The 22,225-nt window shown below is 34.0% G+C and overlaps 1 protein-coding gene across 5 annotated transcripts in view; it reads right to left on the bottom strand.

Moving 5' to 3' along the window:
* The window catches only part of LOC110661947 (solanesyl diphosphate synthase 3, chloroplastic/mitochondrial), a 64,549-nt gene that overhangs the window by 25,532 nt on the left and 16,792 nt on the right, over positions 1–22,225 (bottom strand). For 2 of the 5 annotated variants that reach the window (XM_058136148.1, XM_058136149.1), the window contains exons 3-6: positions 9,227–9,307; positions 9,022–9,093; positions 8,054–8,176; positions 7,837–7,923 (exon numbers count right to left, since the gene is read on the bottom strand). In XM_058136148.1, the coding sequence (XP_057992131.1) occupies positions 7,837–7,923; positions 8,054–8,176; positions 9,022–9,093; positions 9,227–9,307 (363 nt within the window). Of the gene's footprint in view, positions 1–195; positions 295–1,160; positions 1,251–2,533; positions 2,667–3,744; positions 3,831–4,311; positions 4,384–7,836; positions 7,924–8,053; positions 8,177–9,021; positions 9,094–9,226; positions 9,308–9,571; positions 9,668–10,637; positions 10,949–22,225 lie in introns of those variants that run through there. The other 3 variants (XM_058136152.1, XM_058136150.1, XM_058136147.1) reach the window with 3 other exon arrangements.

Here is a 22,225-nt window from a genome sequence, read left to right as displayed (position 1 = left end):
TGAGCTGCTTTGACTTTCTGATAACATTCAAGCATTCAAATTCTGTTTCCTAGCATAATAGATACAGATGACAAAGAAGAAAGCCTAAAGTTCCTTGCAGTAGCTTTCAGCATCATGAGATTAGTATCATACATCAACACTTCCAACATCAAAACTTGCACAGTTGTGTTAAGGCAAAAATGCATACAAACTTACAATATCAACATTTTCAGGATTGTCAAAGCCCTGTTGAACAACTGCACGCAGTTGAGGGAACTCCTCTATAGCAAACAATATTGGAGCCGTCACGATTCCCTACAAAAATTATCATATTTCTGAACACGTTATTATAGCTACAAAAATTATCACATACATGATTATGACAGCCAATTGATTTACAACAATTAATGCAATTCAAGTAGGCTAACAAAATGTGCTTCAACATGCGAATTCCAATACAAGTACAAATAAGCTATCATACGCACAATCAGGTTTTAAACAACAAAACTGGAAACAGTGCCACAGAATCAAAATCAATTGGACGGAATCAAACCGAATCAGCAGCCACTATTGGAATTGCTTTCAAAATTAGCAAAATCACTCAAACCAACATAAGATGAAGAATAAAATTAAATATCATATTAATCTAGTCTATATAACAATTTTAGCAGAAAAGAAAAATTATTACAAAAAGTTACTATATAAAAAATATATAATTATTTTCATATGAATTATGTCAAATCATTTTGAAAGAAATAGAAATCATAGCAAAAGCAGTGTGATTTTGCAAGAATCAGTTCATTTGATGGAGCCTACTATTTAAAACCTGAAGACATTCCTATTTAAAGTGAGTTATCTCTTTATAAATAAAGAGTAAAATTGAAAAGTAAGCACATTTATTTTACCTTTTAATTGTCCAAAAAATAGAATTGAAATGAATCATCCAAATTGAATTGAACTCTGTCACAATAATTTTTCCAAACAGAGCATGTAATCGAAGATGCCTCATTTTTGGCATACACAAATGTAAATGCTCAATGAAAATGCCAAAGTAATAATTTCTTTCCTTCAACAAAAATAAAGCAAAAGTATATAACAAGCTTGTTGACCACATCTCATAAATAATGAGAGCTTAAAAGTTAAAAAAAATCCCGTCATTCAGATATCACATCAGGGATTACATGGCGAATGTCAGACAATGAACCCTTTCCAAGTGAAGCAAATGTGCCTGTGAAATCAAGGACGTCATCTATCAACTGAAATGCCAATCCCTGAAAAAGGAAGCAGATTCAATTAAGAAAAATAAACTACTTGAAATGAAGGGCAATCATATGGGAGCATTAACAGCCAACAGAAAGATAAGCAATGATTGCAGGCTAAACTATCCAAACACCAAGTTTTCCATCATATATATATATACACACACATACAAGCACACCAAGCCTTAATCTTTGAGCATAATATCAAATTATACTCCTAATTTTAAATTAGTACAATGTCAACTAAAAATTTCACAAAACATTACAATTCAAAACCCTCAAATTTTCTTTTCTCAAATCTTCTTTAATTTGCCTGTGAAATTTTACAAATGCAGAGTCTAAAAAAAGCTCTTATCGAGTAGAATGAGTTTGTGAGCTTATTTTTTTCAGTGACAAGGATAAATGATACAGAAGTCATAATTAAAAAGATTCAGCCTAGATCTTAAACCTTTTCTCCAAGATTTCTCGCATAAAGCACAACCATTTAGATGCCATGCATTAAATTAAAATATATTCCATGGATAATTAAAATTCTAAGCCAAATTTGTCAAACAAAATCAAGTTTAAGGTTGACATTTTAACAATTTTGTGTCAAGGGAGCAATTTTGAATTACCTTTTAAGGTCAAGGGTCATGCATTATGATATAATTTAACCCCAAGAAAGAAAAATATAACAGTTTGACTAGAAGAGAGTTCCATTCAGTAAAGTGCAAAGCAAAGACATCCATAATTATCACAATTGGTTGATCAAGTTGACTGTAGCGAAAAATTACTATTTTAACTGATGCATGTGCTCACGAGTTCTAAAAATATATTGACCTTAACACTGTGTTTGGGAAAGAAAGGTGGGGGGAGAAAAAGGAGGATATACAAAGTTGGGAATCAGGGGCAGAGGACATTGCATTTTGCTCGCTTGTTTAGATGGGATGACGAGAGGAGAAAAAATGAGGCAAAAGAACCCTTTCCTTTACTTGGTTTTCAGTTGAAAGTACAATATAGCTTCTATAAAAAGGACATACACATGAAAGCAAATATGTAATTCAATATACAAGTTGGCTTCCCAGTGCCTTTTTTCCCCATTGTGCAGAGAATAGAATTAGTGGACTCAGGAGAAAATTTTATCCCTTTCTTTTCTTTCCACGTTTCCAAGCAAGAAAAAAAAAAGTTAAATTCTATCTCGTCTCCCTCACTCAATTTTCTCCAGACCCACTCTCTCCCATCCCCAAAACAAAGGTAAAATACAATTTGGAAGTAACCAGAGGAAAATAGAACAACTCAATAAAGAATTTACAAACCAGATTTTTGCCATACTCAAAAGCCAACGTTGCAACTTCTGTGGTTTGCCCAGCAAGAAGGGCAATTGCTTTGCAGCTGTTTGAGATCAAAGATGCAGTCTTGTAGTATGTCTTTTTCATATAGTACTCCATGCTGCATAGCAACAGTGACATTGAGTTGAACAGACTAAAAATAGAGCATATGTAGGTACAATTGCAAATCAAGGCACAAACAATGCAACAGAAACCATGTCATGCCCTCAACAATGTAGATATAAATGAAATTCAGTGGTGATATGAAAGCCAAAGTAATGTCCCATACACCACAAATCCACCCTGCTGTATATGTTCATATTCACAACTTACAGTAACATGTATCTCTGTGCACGCCTATATGAATTGTCTAACCGTTTATGCATTACATTGGCCACCTACTTCGCCACCTACTTCATAGCTTTGTAGCGGGCACTGGTGTACACTATATGCTTAGGATTTTTATTTTTATTTTTATTTTTTAATTCTATGGGTCTATCTAATCCAGAAAAACCTTTTGGACATCAGAGGAATTCATTCAGCTGCAAGGATCTTTTTCTTTGCTTTTTTTCTGAACTCGAAAACACTCCTCATTCATATAGAACAGGTATAAGCCAAACCAAGGAATACATTTTGGTATAAGTAGCCAATTGCATGAGCAGCCAAAGTTAATGATCTGAAAAGGGGAAAAGTCTGAAGAAAGCTTTACATCAATAAAAAAGCTTCCAGTCGGTCACTTCTTTATAGGCAATTATGTACCCAACAATAAGAACATAATTGAGCTAAAATTACGATTTTCTGATGAGATGTAAGAAATTTTGCAGCATTAAACATGCAAGTCTCATCAAAATTAGCACATAAATGTGTACCCTTGTTCGGAACAGCAAATCACAACCAACAATGTAGAATTCCCTTTACTAGGATTCTCATTTGATTTTGTCACACAAATAGACCAACCTCTAAATCCAAGCCTTCCTAGCCATCCTAGTGAAGCATAATTTTTAAAAAAAACTGAAGCCAGAGGAAAAAGTGTGTAAGCATTACAGAAGAGAATATTAGCAATGGGCATCTGGAGATGCAAATGCTTTAGATAAAAAAAAAAACTTCTATATTGCATACAACTTTAAATCTCAAACTCCATGTACCATAGTGAGACGACCTAAAAGTGGAAACAAAGGCAAAGCTGCATAATTGCATACCTACAACGTTGCTCAGATGTGCAAGTCATCTGCATGGTTTCACCAGTCACAAGATGCTCTACAGCTATCGCTAGCAGTGAAACAACCTATAGCCATGAAGTAATGGTGAAGACAAAGAAATAATAATAATAATAATAATAATAATAATAATAATAATAATAATAATAATAGGAAAAAGATGACCTAACATCTTGATACTTTCAAAATTACATCCTCCAACCCATATGGCTACTAGTAGTAAATTCATCTCTCCAGGCATGATGTACATTCATGGACTAATAAACTAATGTTTAATGAATTGGACACCAAAACGACACAATTCAACCATAATTGCATAGCAGAAGCAAAAAGGCAAGGATCTGCTAAAGTAACTTGGGCAGAAAACAGACATCCATTGTGCTAGACATCCCCTGTGATTCTTCACCATCTATTCTTACCTGGATGGATAAGCGATGTGAAGAAAATTGAGGAATAGTTTTGAGAAACTTAAGATGAAAAGGCCATGATACATGTTATTGCTCCAAGCAAATTCACATGATTGCATAATAATAAAATAAATAGACATGCCTCAGTGTTTTTCAAAGATGCAACGGCTACACAAGCTCGCGAAAGCAGAAAATCTCCAGCTAACACTGCTACCTGCAATATAAATGAAGGAAAGAAAATTTGGTTACAAACATTTATGGTTTTATTCTCCTAAAACATAAAACTGACACAGAACTTGATTTAAAATTAAAAACCAAAAAGAAAAGAAAGAAAAGAAAAAGAAGCAGCCTTCACAATCATGAAGCTGAACATTTCTGAAATATCTAGCATCATGATCATGAGTGATAGAACTCATCCATACCCTGATACGAACTTAGGAGAACCACACCCCAAAAGCTAACTATTGAAGTTGGAGAGCCCAAAATCCCATACTTTTGATGTGAGACACAAGTTTTTCCTGCAATGGATCATAACAATACCCCACGCTTGGAGAATCAATGTCCTCGTTGGTCACGGCCATGTTGGTCATGGTCACGGCTAGCACCCTATACTGGACCACCAGTCCTTACACAATATGCCTAGGCCACCACACCGTGAGCTACCACTTCATGGGCCACCACTCTGAGTGTAGGATCTTGCAAGACGGGGCTAGGTTTGATACCATTGATACGAACTTAGGAGAACCACACCCCAAAAGCTAACTATTGAGGTTGGAGAGCCCAAGTACATATATACCCCACATTGAAATCCCATACTTTCAATGTGGGACACAAGTTTTTCTTGCAATGGATCATAACATACCCTTAGTAGAATGCATCAGGAAAAACACAAATATAATTAACTAGGATACTCCTAGAAAAGACATAACCGGAGAATACTTCTCATAAGCAATATCTTCATAAGATATCAAATCTCCAACACATGCCCCCAAAAAAGCTTAATAGAGAGATCAAAGCAAGAAAGGGGAAAAAAATTTAGCTCTTGTTTATTAGCATTGGTATATTATATATATATAAATATATCCAGTTCTGCACTCTTTGATTCAGCAGATAGTATAGTATTTTTTTTTCCTTGACGCCAATTATTTGATTATCACTATTTTTTGAAATATAAACTCAACTCCATTCAACTAAGTACTAATCCCAACCTAAATGGTCAACTATATGAATTATTTTCCTTCCTTCCACCCAGTTTAGGAACACATGTTAAAAAATCTAGATGATGGATGCTTGCTTACTATCTATTGATGCTTTTATGGTGGGAAATATGCAGTTATCTTGTACGTGCATTGTTTCTTCAATAGCTAATACCCATTGCCTACATCATAAATGGTCGAGTCACTGTCTTGTAATACTTTGGTTTCAACTTTTTTTTTTTTCAATACAAACATTAAAACAAAAACCCTTCACTCACTCATCACCTTTGTACAATGATGATCTTAATCCAATTTCTAAATTCTATTCTAACTATTTACCATCAAATATCTTTACAAGTTCAAATCATTATTACCTATAATAATGTCCCCACTAAAATGTCCATATTAACATGATGCTCAACTTCAACATTTTTAATTCTCAGATCTACCACTGATATTGTGCAAAAGATTCCAGAGACCGCTGCTACTGTGCAAAAGATTCCAGACATACTTGAGAATGACATGAACAAGTTATGGTCTCACTGAAGCGGCATCTTAGGAAAGAAAGTCCGTGGAGTGTGGATAGTTTTACAATATTAAGAGGCTGCTCTCAAACCTTAAAATTGTAGTCCCTTGGTTGTGTGCCTAAGGACTCTTATGACTATGTGGCTTTTAAAGGATTGCCAGTGTATGAATTCCAAATGCCTTACCATCAAGAGAGAGAGAGAAAGAAGCAATAAAACCACAGTCCATCCAATAAATTCGTACCATGGCAGTGTATGAGATAAGATTCTTTAGGAGTCAAACATTCACTTGCAGTACGAGAAAAATGAAGTGCATAACTGATGATTTGTGCCTCCTAACTCCTTGAAAAATCAGCTTGAGAACTGAAATTTTCAAAAAGGGGGGAAATATATGTAAACAATGATAATAACTCAACTCAACTAAACTAAAATAAACATTTATCCCAAAAATTTATTGGGGTCGGCTATATGGATTCTTTTTCTCCACTCTAAACGATTTTGGGTTAAATCCTCAGAAATGTGTAATGCTTCTAGGTCATGTTGTACTACTCTCCTCCAAGTCAGTTTAGGTCTACTCCTTCTTTTCTTTCTATCCTCTAACCCAACGTGTTCTACTTGTCTAACTGGAGCCTCCGTATGTCTACGCTTCACATGACCAAACCACCTCAATCTCCCTTCTCTCAATTTATCCTCAATTGGCACCACTTCTACTTTTTCTCTAATACTCTCATTACGGACTTTATCTAGTCTAGTATGGTCACTCATCCACCTTAACATTCTCATCTCCGCAACTCTTATCTTAGACACATACGACTCCTTCATTGCCTAACACTCACTACCATATATCATGGTCGGTCGTGTGACTGTACGATAAAATTTTTCTTTCAACTTATTAAGAATCTTGCGATCACATAAAATTTCCGTGGCACGTCTCCATTTTAATCATCCGACTTTAATCCTATGACTAACATCTTCCTCACATCCCCCATCTACTTGAAGGATTGAGCCGAGATATTTAAAGTGATTACTTTGGGGCAATACTACTCCATCCAAACTAACTCCTTCCCTATCACCAGTTCGACCTTCACTGAACTTGCAATGCATGTATTCTGTCTTCGTTTTACTTAACTTAAAGCCCTTTGACTCTAGAGTGCTTCTTCAAAACTCTAACTTTCTATTAATTCTTTCTCTCGTCTCATCTATCAGAACTATATCATCTGCAATCATCATACACCAAGGGATACTCTCTTGTATATGTTTTGTCAATTCATCTAGAACTAATGTAAAAAGGTAAGGGTTTATAGCTGAACCTTGATGTAATCCAACTGAGATAGGAAAATCTCTTGTGTCCCCTCTCACAGTGCGCACAATAGTAGTTGCTTCTTCATACATATCTTTTAACACTTGTATATGCCTAATAGATATCCTCTTTTGTTCTAACACTCTCCATAAAACATCTCTTGGAATAGTATCATAAGCCTTCTTCAAATCGATAAAAACCATTTGTAGATCTTTCTTCACATTTCTATATTTCTCCATCAAGCTTCTAATGAGAAAGATCGCTTCCATAGATGAACGACTAGACATGAAGCCAAATTGATTGGGAGAGATAGAAGTGTCATAACGTAGTCGATGTTCCACAACTCTCTCCCACAACTTCATAATATGGCTCATGAATTTAATTCCCCTATAGTTTGAGCAACTCTGTATGTCTCCCTTATTTTTAAAAATAGGTACTAAAATACTCCTCCTTCATTCATCAGGCATTTTCTTTGATGACAACAAAAAGGAATATTTTGCAGCCCTAATTTCACAGATAATTAGGATGGATAAGAAATTTATGATCGAAAATACCTAGAAATCTACTAGAAGACATTGCAAAAATATAAAATAAGAAAAACAAATTACTTAAAGAATGGGAAAAGAAAAAGAGCCATACACCTGTACCTTATTGCCCATGACAAAATTTAATGAACTGATACTGCGTCTAGTTTCTGCATCATCTAGCACATCATCGTGGAGGAGACTCGCCACCTAAGACATGAAAATGATTGCATCATTCTCAGTGTGAATTGCTTGAAATAAAAGCAAGGCTGTGAACAGTGAATTCACTGCAAAAAAATAAAAAAGATCAAAGAAAAATACAAGAAAATGAGAAACAAACATGTATCATTTCTGTAATTTCAGCTATGCATTGCTGTCTCGTACGCAGTTCTGCAGCCAAAGTGTCTCCAACAATTTGTTCAGGTATGTGCACATTTAAAGCTGTAGCCATCAGCAACAAAACCTGGAAAAAAAAAATGCCTCTTACTCCATATCAGAAAAGAATGAATCATGATAAATAAATAAATAGATAAACATTAGACAGCATAACAATTTTTGAAATTAAGGCTAAGTCAAAGCACTCCATAATTCTCCAAAGATGTGAACTTATTAAAAAGTGGGAGCAAAATAAAGATAATAACAATAATAATAACAAAGTGCAGAAACAAGTGCCTGTACTACCAACCGATGTTTAAGCATCAGAGCTGAGCTAGGTATGTTTGCTTTCAAAAACATTAATAATTACTCAGGCTAAGTTATTTTCCTTCCTGAACACTTCCCAGAAAACTTAGTGGCACAATATTGGAATAAGAGAAACAATTATTTGAACAAATCATAACATAATAAGAAAATAAATAAAATTCCAAACAACCAAATTTTTAAAACTTTCTTCCAAAACAATTATTATTAAAATCTTCAGCCAGTGGTACTTTGGAATTGCTAAGTTTTGAGACTAGAAATCAGGATAAGGAACATCATCAAATATTTGATAATAGGCAGGCATTGAAAACATGAGGCAAGTTTTCAAGTGACATGGTTATTGACAGAATCAATATGGAGTAAGCTTTAGGTGGCTAAGCCATGAGGAGGGAACCATAGAAGTTTTCTGGAACTTCTTCTCAAAGAATAACCCTAAAAAAGCTTTTTTAAGTTCTGCAGTAAAATTATTTAAAGACTACCAAGTGAACATAAATTGTGTGCTTAGGCGAATATTGGCATTATAAATCTGTGGATGAATTCTCCAGAGAGAGTAACAAGCACAATTGAAAAGGAACCATAATAATAGGCAATAATTTTTATTGTACGTACTGTGGGACGAAACCTCTCTCCTCCTACTCCCATTTTGAAGAAGTATTCAGCAGCTGAGGCAAGCTTAGGAACCTAAATGACAATGAAATCCAATTTTGAAAGTACATATAAAATCTTCACTTCATCAACAACGAGAGTGGTGTACAACTTTCCCACCAAGCAAAAATAAATCATAGAAATGACAAGAGAGAGAGCAATCAGATACCTCGGAAACTAGCGTAGCCCGCAACCTATTAGCAAGAAGTGATAGTTCATCAGCAACAAGAGAGAACGGGTCAAGCGGCTCCTGGAAAGCAGAATTTCTTATCCCAATTGAGTGGGCAAACAAATCGTGGGCAGAAAAATAAATATATGATAGAGATATTTTGAATATTATCAGATAACAGAATAGAACAAGCATAAACAAATTTAAATAGATTATGAATCTTACAGCCATCGATTGTCATGCTCTCAAGCTGCATGTGAATGTCATAAATGAAAGGAAATTTTGCAAACACAAGGGGGGTAAAAAAATGAAGAAGAATAGCATATGAATAGGAATGCACTTCACCTCAATCAAGAAACTGCTCTGATGATGAATTTGCTGTTTGAAGCCATGCGAGTCAACTAAACTCCAGGAATAAGTTTCTTTGTGATTAAAGACCTACTAATCAACAGAAACATTCAAAAAGGAAATACAAATTGTTAATGCATGTGTAGGACAACCATAAAGATAAGAAGAATGGGATCCAAACAGTACAAGAACAAGCATACAAATTAAGACAATTTTTTTATAGACGAACTTTAAACGTGCTCCAATCCTAACCAAGATTAACCAGATAAATGCCACTGCACTTCCTATAAATCCCAAATCCCCCACAATAAGAGGCTCCAATTTCATACTCCAGATATCACTAATATTCATCATGTCCAGATATCCCTAATATTCATCATGTTAACTTAATCCCAATAAAGAAATCTGACAAGAATCATTATTGCACCAAGTAGCATCCAACAACTATAATTCTTATATTACACATGCACAAAGTCAAGTAAATAACGATGAGAAAATCAATTGTCATTACCACATCATTTCCTACGTATCTAGTTGGATCACATCATATCTTACTTGCACATGTAATATAACTAATTGAGCACCAATTCAAGCAGCTAGAACACTTCCCATTTAAATTTGCATCTAAATCCAGCCCAGAACAACCCATTAAACACTTGCTTAATGATCCCCAAATAACGATGCCCATAGCACCTCCTTAATAATTCACAGCTTCAGGCAATCATTTTAAGTTCAACCCATCACTTCACTCCCTAATTTTAAAGCTTTTATTTTCACAGTCGCCAGGTCAGACCGTTGCTTCTTTAACAGCTACTCGTTCTCCTCCAGTCTTCTTTAGGGAAAAAAAATAAAATAAAATAAAAAACTTAACATATACTCCGCCGCGAAGGGATAAAAAAAAAAAAGGACAGCTGCATTCGATTGCATAGAAACAAATAGAACCGTTTAGTATTTAACAACCTAAAACCCAGTAAAATTCCTCCGTCTGATTTCTTTTCTGTCTCAACAATCAAACAGTCTAAAACATAAATGGGCGAAAAAGTAAACTGCAATGCATCATCACCTTCTGAGTAGAGTCTCCAAGAAGCTGGGAACTATTGGCGACAGGGAACGGGTATAGTTGACGAGAAAGAAACAAGCGGAGGCCGCTTCTCGAAATCCTTGATAAACCCCGCAAGAATTGCATAGCTGCTAGTCTGTCTTATTGCAGCTCCTCGAGAAGCGAAGCAGAAAGAGAGAGAAGGAAGAGTTAGAGCCAAAAAGTTTTGAGTAATAGCTAGATAAAGACGACTTGGATTTTGATCAAGTACTGAGAAGAAGCTGAATTGTTTTTGTGATGACGTCTCACCCATGCATGTTTTATGCGTGACGCTCCTAGCCAAGGGCTATCAATTTTAGAAAATCTAATAAATAAATAAATTACGTTATAGTTTAATTTAAAAAATAATTAAATCTTTCTTGTCTTTTTAGTTTTGTATATTTTCACATTTTTAGTAACATACTCATACTAAATATTTTCATGTGAACATGTAAAAAATTAATTAAGTGCATTTAAATGAAAATATTACTAAAACATGAAAATATTACTTGAGTGCATTTAAAAAACAAGTAAAACATGTGAACTATTAAGTGTTTTGATGTATGTGTACTATTTCTTATAACTATATAGATTTACTCTTTATATTAAGGAGAGTCACATTTAAAAAAAAAATATTATTTTTATACAGATTGAGAATTTACGATAATCTTCCAATAAAAGGTTGGGAATATATAAATTAATTAATAAAAAATAATAAAGTGACGGCAGAGATTAAAAAAAAAAAGATTTAATAAGTTTAGCATAATTTAGTTATTCTAAAAATAAGTGATGAGTAAATAGTCAATACAATTTAAAGATTAAAAAAATATATAGAAATGAGAATATATATCTCGAAACTTTCCTCCCAAATTGTCAGTTGCATTGTCATTAAATTTTTTATTTAATTGAAAAAAATGTAATGAACCGAAAATTTTATTAAATAAATTAAAATTATCAATAGATATATATTTTTATTTTAATATATAATTAAAAATTTATAAATATAAAATATTTTTACAGTTAGAAAAAAATTATATATTAATAAAATTTTTAACAATATTAATAAATATATATATATTCTGCTAAATATTGAAAGTTAAATTTATTTATTTATAGTAATAGATATTATATTAAATTAATTTTAGATTAATTTAATTAATAAATTTTTAATTTATTAATTAAATCATTAATTTATTGACTCTATGAATCAACCTTAACGGCGAATTTAGTAACACTGATAAGTTACATTATTATTATTATTATTATTTTGCTAATATAAGGTGGACTTCATATAACAAAAAATTTAACATATCTTACACCTTAATTACTTTTACATAAATTTTAATATAAATATTTAATTTAATTATTATTAAATTTATTTTAAATGTGTCACTATTTTTATTAGATTATTAATGTCACGACCCAATCTATGAGCCGAACCGGTACTAGGACCTGGGCCAGCCTAAAGCCCCGAGACCCGTAGTAAGCCTAACTATTCCTCAACCCAACTCTAAGGCCCATTTGGGCCCAATTTCAAGAATTCAAGCGGACAGAGTCCGACTATAAAATGGACCATTTAACTGAGAGTTTTTGACTCGCCCGATCTGTAAACACAATATATAATAAATTAGGGAGCTCAGCTCACCCTCCACATAATCAAAATGTCATAACTCAAATGGAAGCTCAGCTCCCTCATCCAATCCCATCATGCATATAGTTAATAATTTTACAGGTCCAACATAACTTTTATAATACAGGCCCAAAATAAAAATAATTGCTTCTAACACATGTGAAGTCTAAAATTTAACTCAATTGTACAAAATACATTAAATACTATTAATGGATCTGCGAAGAAGAAGAGCAGGTTAGCCACAACAAATAATTTCCCTGTAGCCTAGAAAAATATATAAACATTAGTGAGCGTTCGACTCAGAGAGTAAAATATCAATTTTAACCATAATCTCTATAGATATCTAAAACTAATGCACCCTGTGGAGTGAAATGCAATATCATCATAATTTTTATATCATAACAGCAAAAAGTCAATTTAGAGCACTCACACACCCAACACTGTCAAACAATACATATATAGGAGTTGATCCCCTATACAGCCCTCTTAATCCAACCTCTGCCAGCTAGTGTCTCTCAAGCCGGACTTTCGCTTAATAAACAAAATGCGGGGTCCCAGCGAGTATTTCTCAAGCCATGTCTACCCCGAAAGATCAGGTCCCAGCGAATGTCTCTCAAGCCGTGTCTACTCGTCCTGTCCATATTCAATACCATACCACACGTACGCTACGCACACACACTACTCCAAATTACCATAACCAGAGAAAAAAGCAGGGAAAAAAGGTTAAGGAGGAAGAGAATTTGGCGGAAATAGGAAAGTGGAAGGAAATCATCTACAGGATTCAATTTGTCCACTAGTTTTATTTTGTAGATTTGATAGCTTTTTGCACAAGGAATGGGGAACTACGTCAATCCTTTAACTACCGCAATCCTTTAACTTCCACAATCTCTTCAAAGGCTAATGTTAACTCAACAATTTGCACAGGTATTAACAATAACAAAAAGGTTCAGAATGGCATCACAACATATAATAAACATACGTCAAAAGAATAAATACAATCTCACATGTTTATGTTGTGCAAACCAAATTCAGTCTAATAAATTAGAAAAGCATGGCAGTGTAAAATAAATATAATTAGAGCACACACAATAAAAGACACATCAGAAATATGCGTAACAATAAACTAACTAAAATTGCAAGGGTCTTTATCTTGTCAATGTAAAACTGAGGTCTGTTATGTTAGCAATCCATTGTAAAACTTCTTCAAGTACTTTATTATCCCACAAAAGAGGAGATGAGATCTCCATACTTTTTTATTCCCACTAATTATTTTTTACTTGATAGTTAGCCATACCTTGAATGAAGAGATTCAAATATGATCCTATCCTCAAAACTACTCCAGTACCTCAACCAGACCTTCAAGTAACACAGAATCCACCCCATATCTTCAAGGACCAAAAAACCATCTTTAACATACAGATACGTAAATCAAATGATGTTTCGTAACAAGGGATGTAAAATTAAAGCAGCACACTGAAAGATGCATATATTTGACAGTTCAGACATCAAACAAGTGGTAAGTTACCTCATTGATTGCTAAAACTTGCCCATTGCTCTTCTTAACCTTCTTCAGCTTCCTTAAGAAATACCTACCAACATTATTGGAACAAATGAGAGCGATATCCCAAAGTGGGGACTCAGGAAGCGCTTCATCAGATGAAAGATCACGCAAGCAGCCAAACTTGAAACTAATCCAAAATTTAGTTTGGCCCTCAACAAGCAGAGGACCTAAAAAATATATGAAATGGAGCAAATAAAAGTGGGCGCGGAGAGTAGAACAAAATTTGTAGTCATGTATAGAATGCCTTTGAATTTCTTCAATCTCTCAATCAAAAAACAGTGTGACATTTTAGCAAATAAAAGAAAAATGGATTACATATATATGAATGTTCGTTCAATTTCCTCACCAAAACTTTGATTTGGCACGGACCTCGTTGGTGCTCCAGAGCTTGTTCCGATAAATCTTCGGATGCTCATCTGACTCAGAAGGTAGAGCTCTCCCCACCACCTGATACTGGTGAAACTGCAATTCAACCGTGAATCCAAATCAATACAATCTCTAGCAATTAAGTAAAACACATCAGAGTTCAATGTTAAATTCAGGCTGCCATTGTTTCCATTCACTCTACTTGAACAAGAATTTCCAGAAAGAAATATAAAGCTACCATTCAATGCGCAAGAAATAAGAAATGTATGCGAAAGAATGAGAAGCAATTTCCATTTAATTTAGTTGCTTTATAAATAAATAAATGCAAATGCATTTAAAAAGGGATTTCTTCCAAAATTATTGCATTTTAATTTTTCTTGTTTTAAATTTATTTTTTTTATATAGAAAAATCATTACGTGCTTCTAATACATGCCAACTGTGTAACGTATCAATAGTTAATCAAATCAATATATGTCAATCCAGCCTTAGTGTAGTGGCCAAGACATCGCTCTACAAGGGTAATACTGCAATACTCTGAGTTCGAGCCCCCAACAAAATATATCATTGATAAAAAAAAATCAAATCAATATATATATTTCTAAAATATTTCTTTTATTTGAATATAAAATTTTAAAAAATCTAATTTAATTAATTTTTTTCACATTTGAATGAAAAATTTTAATTTTTTTATTTTAAAAAATTTATTTTTTAAAAAATATAAATAAATATAATGGTGTGGAAATTCAGTTAAATTCTTTTATAGTGAATGATTTATTCCAAAATCCTTTAGGGGAACCTGTAAGACATGAAGTACAATTTACAAACTGACCCTCAAAAATTATCATCAAATAACAATTGAAGTACATGAATAAACAAAGATGAAAACAAGAGGAGATTGACCCTCAGGCTACAAGAACAATAATAATAATCGAAAAATATGCAAAAAAATCTATTATGAGTGCTGGGAATTGAAAATCTCTTGTCACTTATTTCTTGTGATTACTCTGTGGGTGAGATCTACTAGTGCCCGCCTCGACTTTCTTACTTCTTCATCATCAGTTTCAGGTAGTGAATCAATAGCTGCTGCAGCAAGGCTAGCATGCTTTGCAGCTAGCTCCCTTGTCCTATGTATTCCACGACTCTTCCCAAGGTACTCCAGCGCCTGTATTTTCAGAATTATCAATACTGGTATGCTGACAATCCAATGGTGCATAGAGTAACAATAGCTACTAACTTTATTCAACAAAGAAAAAAATAGCTACTATTAAGTGCAACAGTAAAAAATAAGACAGCATATCCAAGCCTAAGAAAAAATTGGTCTCTATTTTACATGAAGATAATTGGTTTACTGTCTCATAACTGGGCAATTAACGAATAATCCTTGAATTGGTTTTATCCTTCATGGTACAGATATAAAAAATAAAAGAGTACTGGACCAAAAAAACAGAAAAAAAAAATTTCAGAAGGCAGTGAAGTTCGTTGAAATCAAAATGGAAATAAATTGCAATCTCTTAAGTGCTTGGTAAGAATGAAAATGTTCTCTTGCCACAGACTTCTCTGATCTGATCTTACATATACCCAGCATGGAAAACCATTTCATATCAAAATATTGAAAAACAAAAGGAAAAGATCTCAAATTTTTGTATTAAAACGTTGAAAATTGAAACAAAAGGAACCTTCATGTTTGCAGCGTAAGTTTCAACATCGTCCATGATTAAAAAAATAATGTGCAGTGTGAGGTGCTTTGACTTTCTGATAACATTCAAGCATTCAAATTCTGTTTCCTAGCAGAATAGATACAGATGACCAAGAAGAAAGCCTAAAGTTCCTTGCAGTAGCTTTCAGCATCATGAGATTAGTATCATCCATCTAACACTTCCTACATCAAAACTTGCATAGTTGTGTTAAGGCAAAAATGCATACAAACTTACAATATCAACATTTTCAGGATTGTCAAAGCCCTGTTGAACAACTGCACGCAGTTGAGGGAACTCCTCTATAGCAAACAATATTGGAGCCGTCACGATTCCCTACAAAAATTATCATATTTCTGAACACGTTATTATAACCACAAAAATTATCACATACATGATTATGGCAGCCAATTGATTTACAACAATTAATGCAATTCAAGTAGGCTAACAAAATGTGCTTCAACATGCGAATTCCAATACAAGTACAAATAACCTATCATACGCACAATCAGGTTTTTAAACAACAAAACTGGAAACAGTGCCACTGAATCAAAATCAATTGGACGGAATCAAACCAAATCAGCAGCCACTATTGGAATTGCTTTCAAAATTAGCAAAATCACTCAAACCAACATAGGATGAAGAATAAAATTAAATATCATATTAATCTAGTATATCTAACAATTTTAGCAGAAAAGAAAAATTATTACAAAAATTTACTATATAAAAAATATATAATTATTTTCATATGAATTATGTCAAATCATTTTGAAAGAAATAGAAATCATAGCAAAAGCAGTCTGATTTTGCAAGAATCAGTTCATTTGATGGAGCCTGCTATTTAAAACCTGAAGACATCCCTATTTAAAGTGAGTCATCTCTTTATAAATAAAGAGTAAAATTGAAAAGTAAGCACATTTATTTTACCTTTTAATTGTCCAAAAAATAGAATTGAAATGAATCATCCAAATTGAATTGAACTCTGTCACAATAATTTTTCCAAACAGAGCATGTAATCGAAGATGCTTCATTTTTGGCATACACAAATGCAAATGCTCAATGAAAATGCCAAAGTAATAATTTCTTTCCTTCAACAAAGTTAAAGCAAAAGTATATAACAAGCTTGTTGACCACATCTCATAAATAATGAGAGCTTAAAAGTTAAAAAACATCTAATGTTTCCGTCATTTAGATATCAGATCAGGGATTACATGGCGAATGTCAGATAATGAACCCTTTCCAAGTGAAGCAAATGTGCCTGTGAAATCAAGGACGTCATCTATCAGCTGAAATGCCAATCCCTGAAAAAGGAAGCAGATTCAATTAAGAAAAATAAACTACTTGAAATGAAGGGCAATCATATGGGAGCATTAACAGCCAACAGAAAGATAAGCAATGATTGCAGGCCAAACTATCCAAACACCAAGTTTTCCATCATATATATATATACACACACACATACAAGCACACCAAGCCTTAATCTTTGAGCATAATATCAAATTATACTCCTAATTTTAAATTAGTACAATGCTAACTAAAAATTTCACAAAACGTTACAATTCAAAACCCTCAAATTTTCTTTTCTCAAATCTTCTTTAATTTGCCCGTGAAATTTTACAAATGCGGAGTCTAAAAAAAGCTCTTATCGAGTAGAATGAGTTTGTGAGCTTATTTTTTTCAGTGACAAGGATAAATGATACAGAAGTCACAATTAAAAAGATTCAGCCTAGATCTTAAACATTTTCTCCAAGATTTCTCACATAAAGCACAACCATTTAGATGCCATGCATTAAATTAAAATATATTCCATGGATAATTAAAATTCTAAGCCAAATTTGTCAAACAAAATCAAGTTTAAGGTTGACATTTTAACAATTTTGTGTCAAGGGAGCAATTTTGAATTACCTTTTAAGGTCAAGGGTCATGCATTATGATATAATTTAACCCCAAGAAAGAAAAATATAACAGTTTGACTAGAAGAGAGTTCCATTCAGTAAAGTGCGAAGCAAAGACATCCATAATTATCACAATTGGTTGATCAAGTTGACTGTAGCGAAAAATTACTATTTTAACTGATGCATGTGCTCACGAGTTCTAAAAATATAATGACCTTAACACTGTGTTTGGGAAAGAAAGGTGGGGGGAGAAAAAGGAGGATATACAAAGTTGGGAATCAAGGGCAGAGGACATTGCATTTTGCTCGCTTGTTTAGATGGGATGACGAGAGGAGAAAAAATGAGGCAAAAGAACCCTTTCCTTTACTTGGTTTTCAGTTGAAAGTACAATATAGCTTCTATAAAAAGGACATACACATCAAAGCAAATATGTAATTCAATATACAAGTTGGCTTCCCAGTGCCTGTTTTCCCCATTGTGCAGAGAATAGAATTAGTGGACTTAGGAGAAAATTTTATCCCTTTCTTTCCTTTCCACGTTTCCAAGCAAGAAAAAAAAAAGTTAAATTCTATCTCGTCTCCCTCACTCAATTTTCTCCAGACCCACTCTCTCCCATCCCCAAAACAAAGGTAAAATACAATTTGGAAGTAACCAGAGGAAAATAGAACAACTCAATAAAGAATTTACAAACCAGATTTTTGCCATACTCAAAAGCCAACGTTGCAACTTCTGTGGTTTGCCCAGCAAGAAGGGCAATTGCTTTGCAGCTGTTTGAGATCAAAGATGCAGTCTTGTAGTATGTCTTTTGCATATAGTACTCCATGCTGCATAGCAACAGTGACATTGAGTTGAACAGACTAAAAATAGAGCATATGTTGGTACAATTGCAAATCAAGGCACAAACAATGCAACAGAAACCATGTCATGCCTTCAACAATGTAGATATAAATGAAATTCAGTGGTGATATGAAAGCCAAAGTAATGTCCCATACACCACAAATCCACCCTGTTGTATATGTTCATATTCACAACTTACAGTAACATTTATCTCTGTGCACGCCTATATGAATTGTCTAACCGTTTATGCATTACATTGGCCACCTACTTCGCCACCTACTTGATAGCTTTGTAGCGGGCACTGGTGTGCACTATATGCTTAGGATTTTTATTTTATTTTTATTTTTTAATTCTATGGGTCTATCTAATCCAGAAAAACCTTTTGGACATCAGAGGAATTCATTCAGCTGCAAGGATCTTTTTCTTTGCTTTTTTTATGAACTCGAAAACACTCCTCATTCATATAGAACAGGTATAAGCCAAACCAAGGAATACATTTTGGTATGAGTAGCCAATTGCATGAGCAACCAAAGTTAATGATCTGAAAAGGGGAAAAGTCTGAAGAAAGCTTTAGATCAATAAAAAAGCTTCCAGTCGGTCACTTCTTTATAGGCAATTATGTACCCAACAATAAGAACATAATAGAGCTAAAATTATGATTTTCTGATGAGATGTAAGAAATTTTGCAGCATTAAACATGCAAGTCTCATCAAAATTAGCACATAAATGTGTACCCTTGTTCAGAGCAGCAAATCACAACCAACAATGTAGAATTCCCTTTACAAGGATTCTCATTTTATTTTGTCACACAAATAGACCAACCTCTAAATCCAAGCCTTCCTAGCCATCCTAGTGAAGCATAATTTAAAAAAAAACTGAAGCCAGAGGAAAAAGTGTGTAAGCATTACAGAAGAGAATATTAGCAATGGGCATCTGGAGATGCAAATGCTTTAGATAAACAAAAAAAACTTCTACATTGCATACAGTTTAAATCTCCAACTCCATGAACCATAGTGAGACGACCTAAAAGTGGAAACAAAGGCAAAGCTGCATAATTGCATACCTACAACGTTGCTCAGATGTGCAAGTCATCTGCATGGTTTCACCAGTCACAAGATGCTCTACAACTATCGCTAGCAGTGAAACAACCTATAGCCATGAAGTAATGGTGAAGACAAAGAAATAATAATAATAATAATAACAATAATAATAATAGGAAAAAAGATAACCTAACATCTTGATACTTTCAAAATTACATCCTCCAACCCATATGGCTACTAGTAGTAAATTCCTCTCTCCAGGCATGATGCACATTCATGGACTAATAAACTAATGTATAATGAATTGGACACCAAAACGACACAATTCAACCATAATTGCATAGCAGAAGCAAAAAGGCAAGGATCAGCTAAAGTAACTTGCGCAGAAACAGACATCCATTGTGCTAGACATCCCCAGTGATTCTTCACCATCTATTCTTACCTGGATGGATAAGCGATGTGAAGAAAATTGAGGAATAGTTTTGAGAAACTTAAGATGAAAAGGCCATGATACATGTTATTGCTCCAAGCAAATTCACATGATTGCATAATAATAAAATAAATAGACATGCCTCAGTGTTTTTCAAAGATGCAAGGGCTACACATGCTCGCGAAAGCAGAAAATCTCCAGCTAACACTGCTACCTGCAATATAAATGAAGGAAAGATAATTTGGTTACAAACATTTATGGTTTTATTCTCCTAAAACATAAAACTGACACAGAACTTGATTTAAAATTAAAAACCAAAAAGAAAAGAAAGAAAAGAAAAAGAAGCAGCCTTCACAATCATGAAGCTGAACATTTCTGAAACATCTAGCATCATGACCATGAGCGATAGAACTCATCCATACCCTGATACGAACTTAGGAGAACCACACCCCAAAAGCTAACTATTGAAGTTGGAGAGCCCAAAATCCTATACTTTCAATGTGAGACACAAGTTTTTCCTGCAAAGGATCATAATAATACCCCACGCTTGGAGAATCAATGTCCTCGTTGGTCACGGCCATGTTGGTCATGGTCACGGCTAGCACCCTATACTGGACCACTTGTCCTTACACAATATGCCTAGGCCACCACACCATGAGCTACCACTTCATGGGCCACCACTCTGAGTGTCGGATCTTACAAGACGGGGCTAGGTTTGATACCATTGATACGAACTTAGGAGAACCACACCCCAAAAGCTAACTATTGAGGTTGGAGAGCCCAAGTATATATATACCCCACATTGAAATCCCATACTTTCAATGTGGGACACAAGTTTTTCTTGCAATGGATCATAACATACCCTTAGTAGAATGCATCGGGAAAAACACAAATATAATTAACTAGGATACTCCTAGAAAAGACATAACCGGAGAATACATCTCATAACTATGATCAATATCTTCATAAGATATCAAATCTCCAACACATGCCCCCAAAAAAGCTTAATAGAGAGATCAAAGCAAGAAAGGGGGAAAAAATTCGGCTCTTGTTTATTAGCATTGGTATATTATATATATATAAATATATCCAGTTCTGCACTCTTTGATTCAGTAGATAGTATAGTATTTTTTTTCCCCTTGACGCCTATTATTTGATTATCACTATTTTTTGAAATATAAACTCAACTCCATTCAACTAAGTTCTAATCCCAACCTAGATGGTCAACTATATGAATTATTTTCCTTCCTTCCACCCAGTTTAGGAACACATGTTAAAAAATCTAGATGATGGATGCTTGCTTACTATCTACTGATGCTTTTATGGTGGGAAATATGCAGTTATCTTGTACGTGCATTGTTTCTTCAGTACCTAATACCCATTGCCTACATCATAAATGGTCGAGTCACTGTCTTGTAACACTTTGGTTTCAACTTTTTTTTTTTTCAATACAAACATGAAAACAAAAACCCTTCACTCACTCATCACCTTTGTACAATGATGATCTTAATCCAATTTCTAAATTCTATTCTAACTATTTACCATCAAATATCTTTACACGTTCAAATCATTATTACCTATAATAATGTCCCCACTAAAATGTCCATATTAACATGATGCTCAACTTCAACATTTTTAATTCTCAGATCTACCACTAATATTGTGCAAAAGATTCCGGAGACCGCTGCTACTGTGCAAAAGATTCCAGACATACTTGAGAATGACATTAACAAGTTATGGTCTCACTGAAGCAGGATCTTAGGAAAGAAAGTCCGTGGAGTGTGGATAGTTTTACAATATTAAAAGGCTGCTCTCAAACCTTAAAATTGTAGTCCCTTGGTTGTGTGGCTAAGTGTAACACCCCCATTGCATAGCTTGGTAGATTTCACTGTTCCGGCGACCGGTGTCGGTCCGGACAATTATTGGGATTAGAGCCACACCTAAGACAACTTGAGAAGCCATAAACACAAATAATTAGTAATGTTTAATTAGTTAACTATAAATAAGAAAAACAGAACATAAGAGGTTAAATGAGCCGAGAGTCACAGCGATGAGTGACCTCCTGAACGATCAGCTAAGTCATTTTAAACTCAAATTTCGAACCGTAAAAAGTGACGCT

Source organism: Hevea brasiliensis, chromosome 15 (assembly GCF_030052815.1).
Source record: "Hevea brasiliensis isolate MT/VB/25A 57/8 chromosome 15, ASM3005281v1, whole genome shotgun sequence".
NCBI classification, from domain to species: domain Eukaryota; kingdom Viridiplantae; phylum Streptophyta; class Magnoliopsida; order Malpighiales; family Euphorbiaceae; genus Hevea; species Hevea brasiliensis.
The sequence above is the reverse complement of the archived record's forward strand: the minus strand, read 5'-3'. Positions and strand labels throughout refer to the sequence as shown.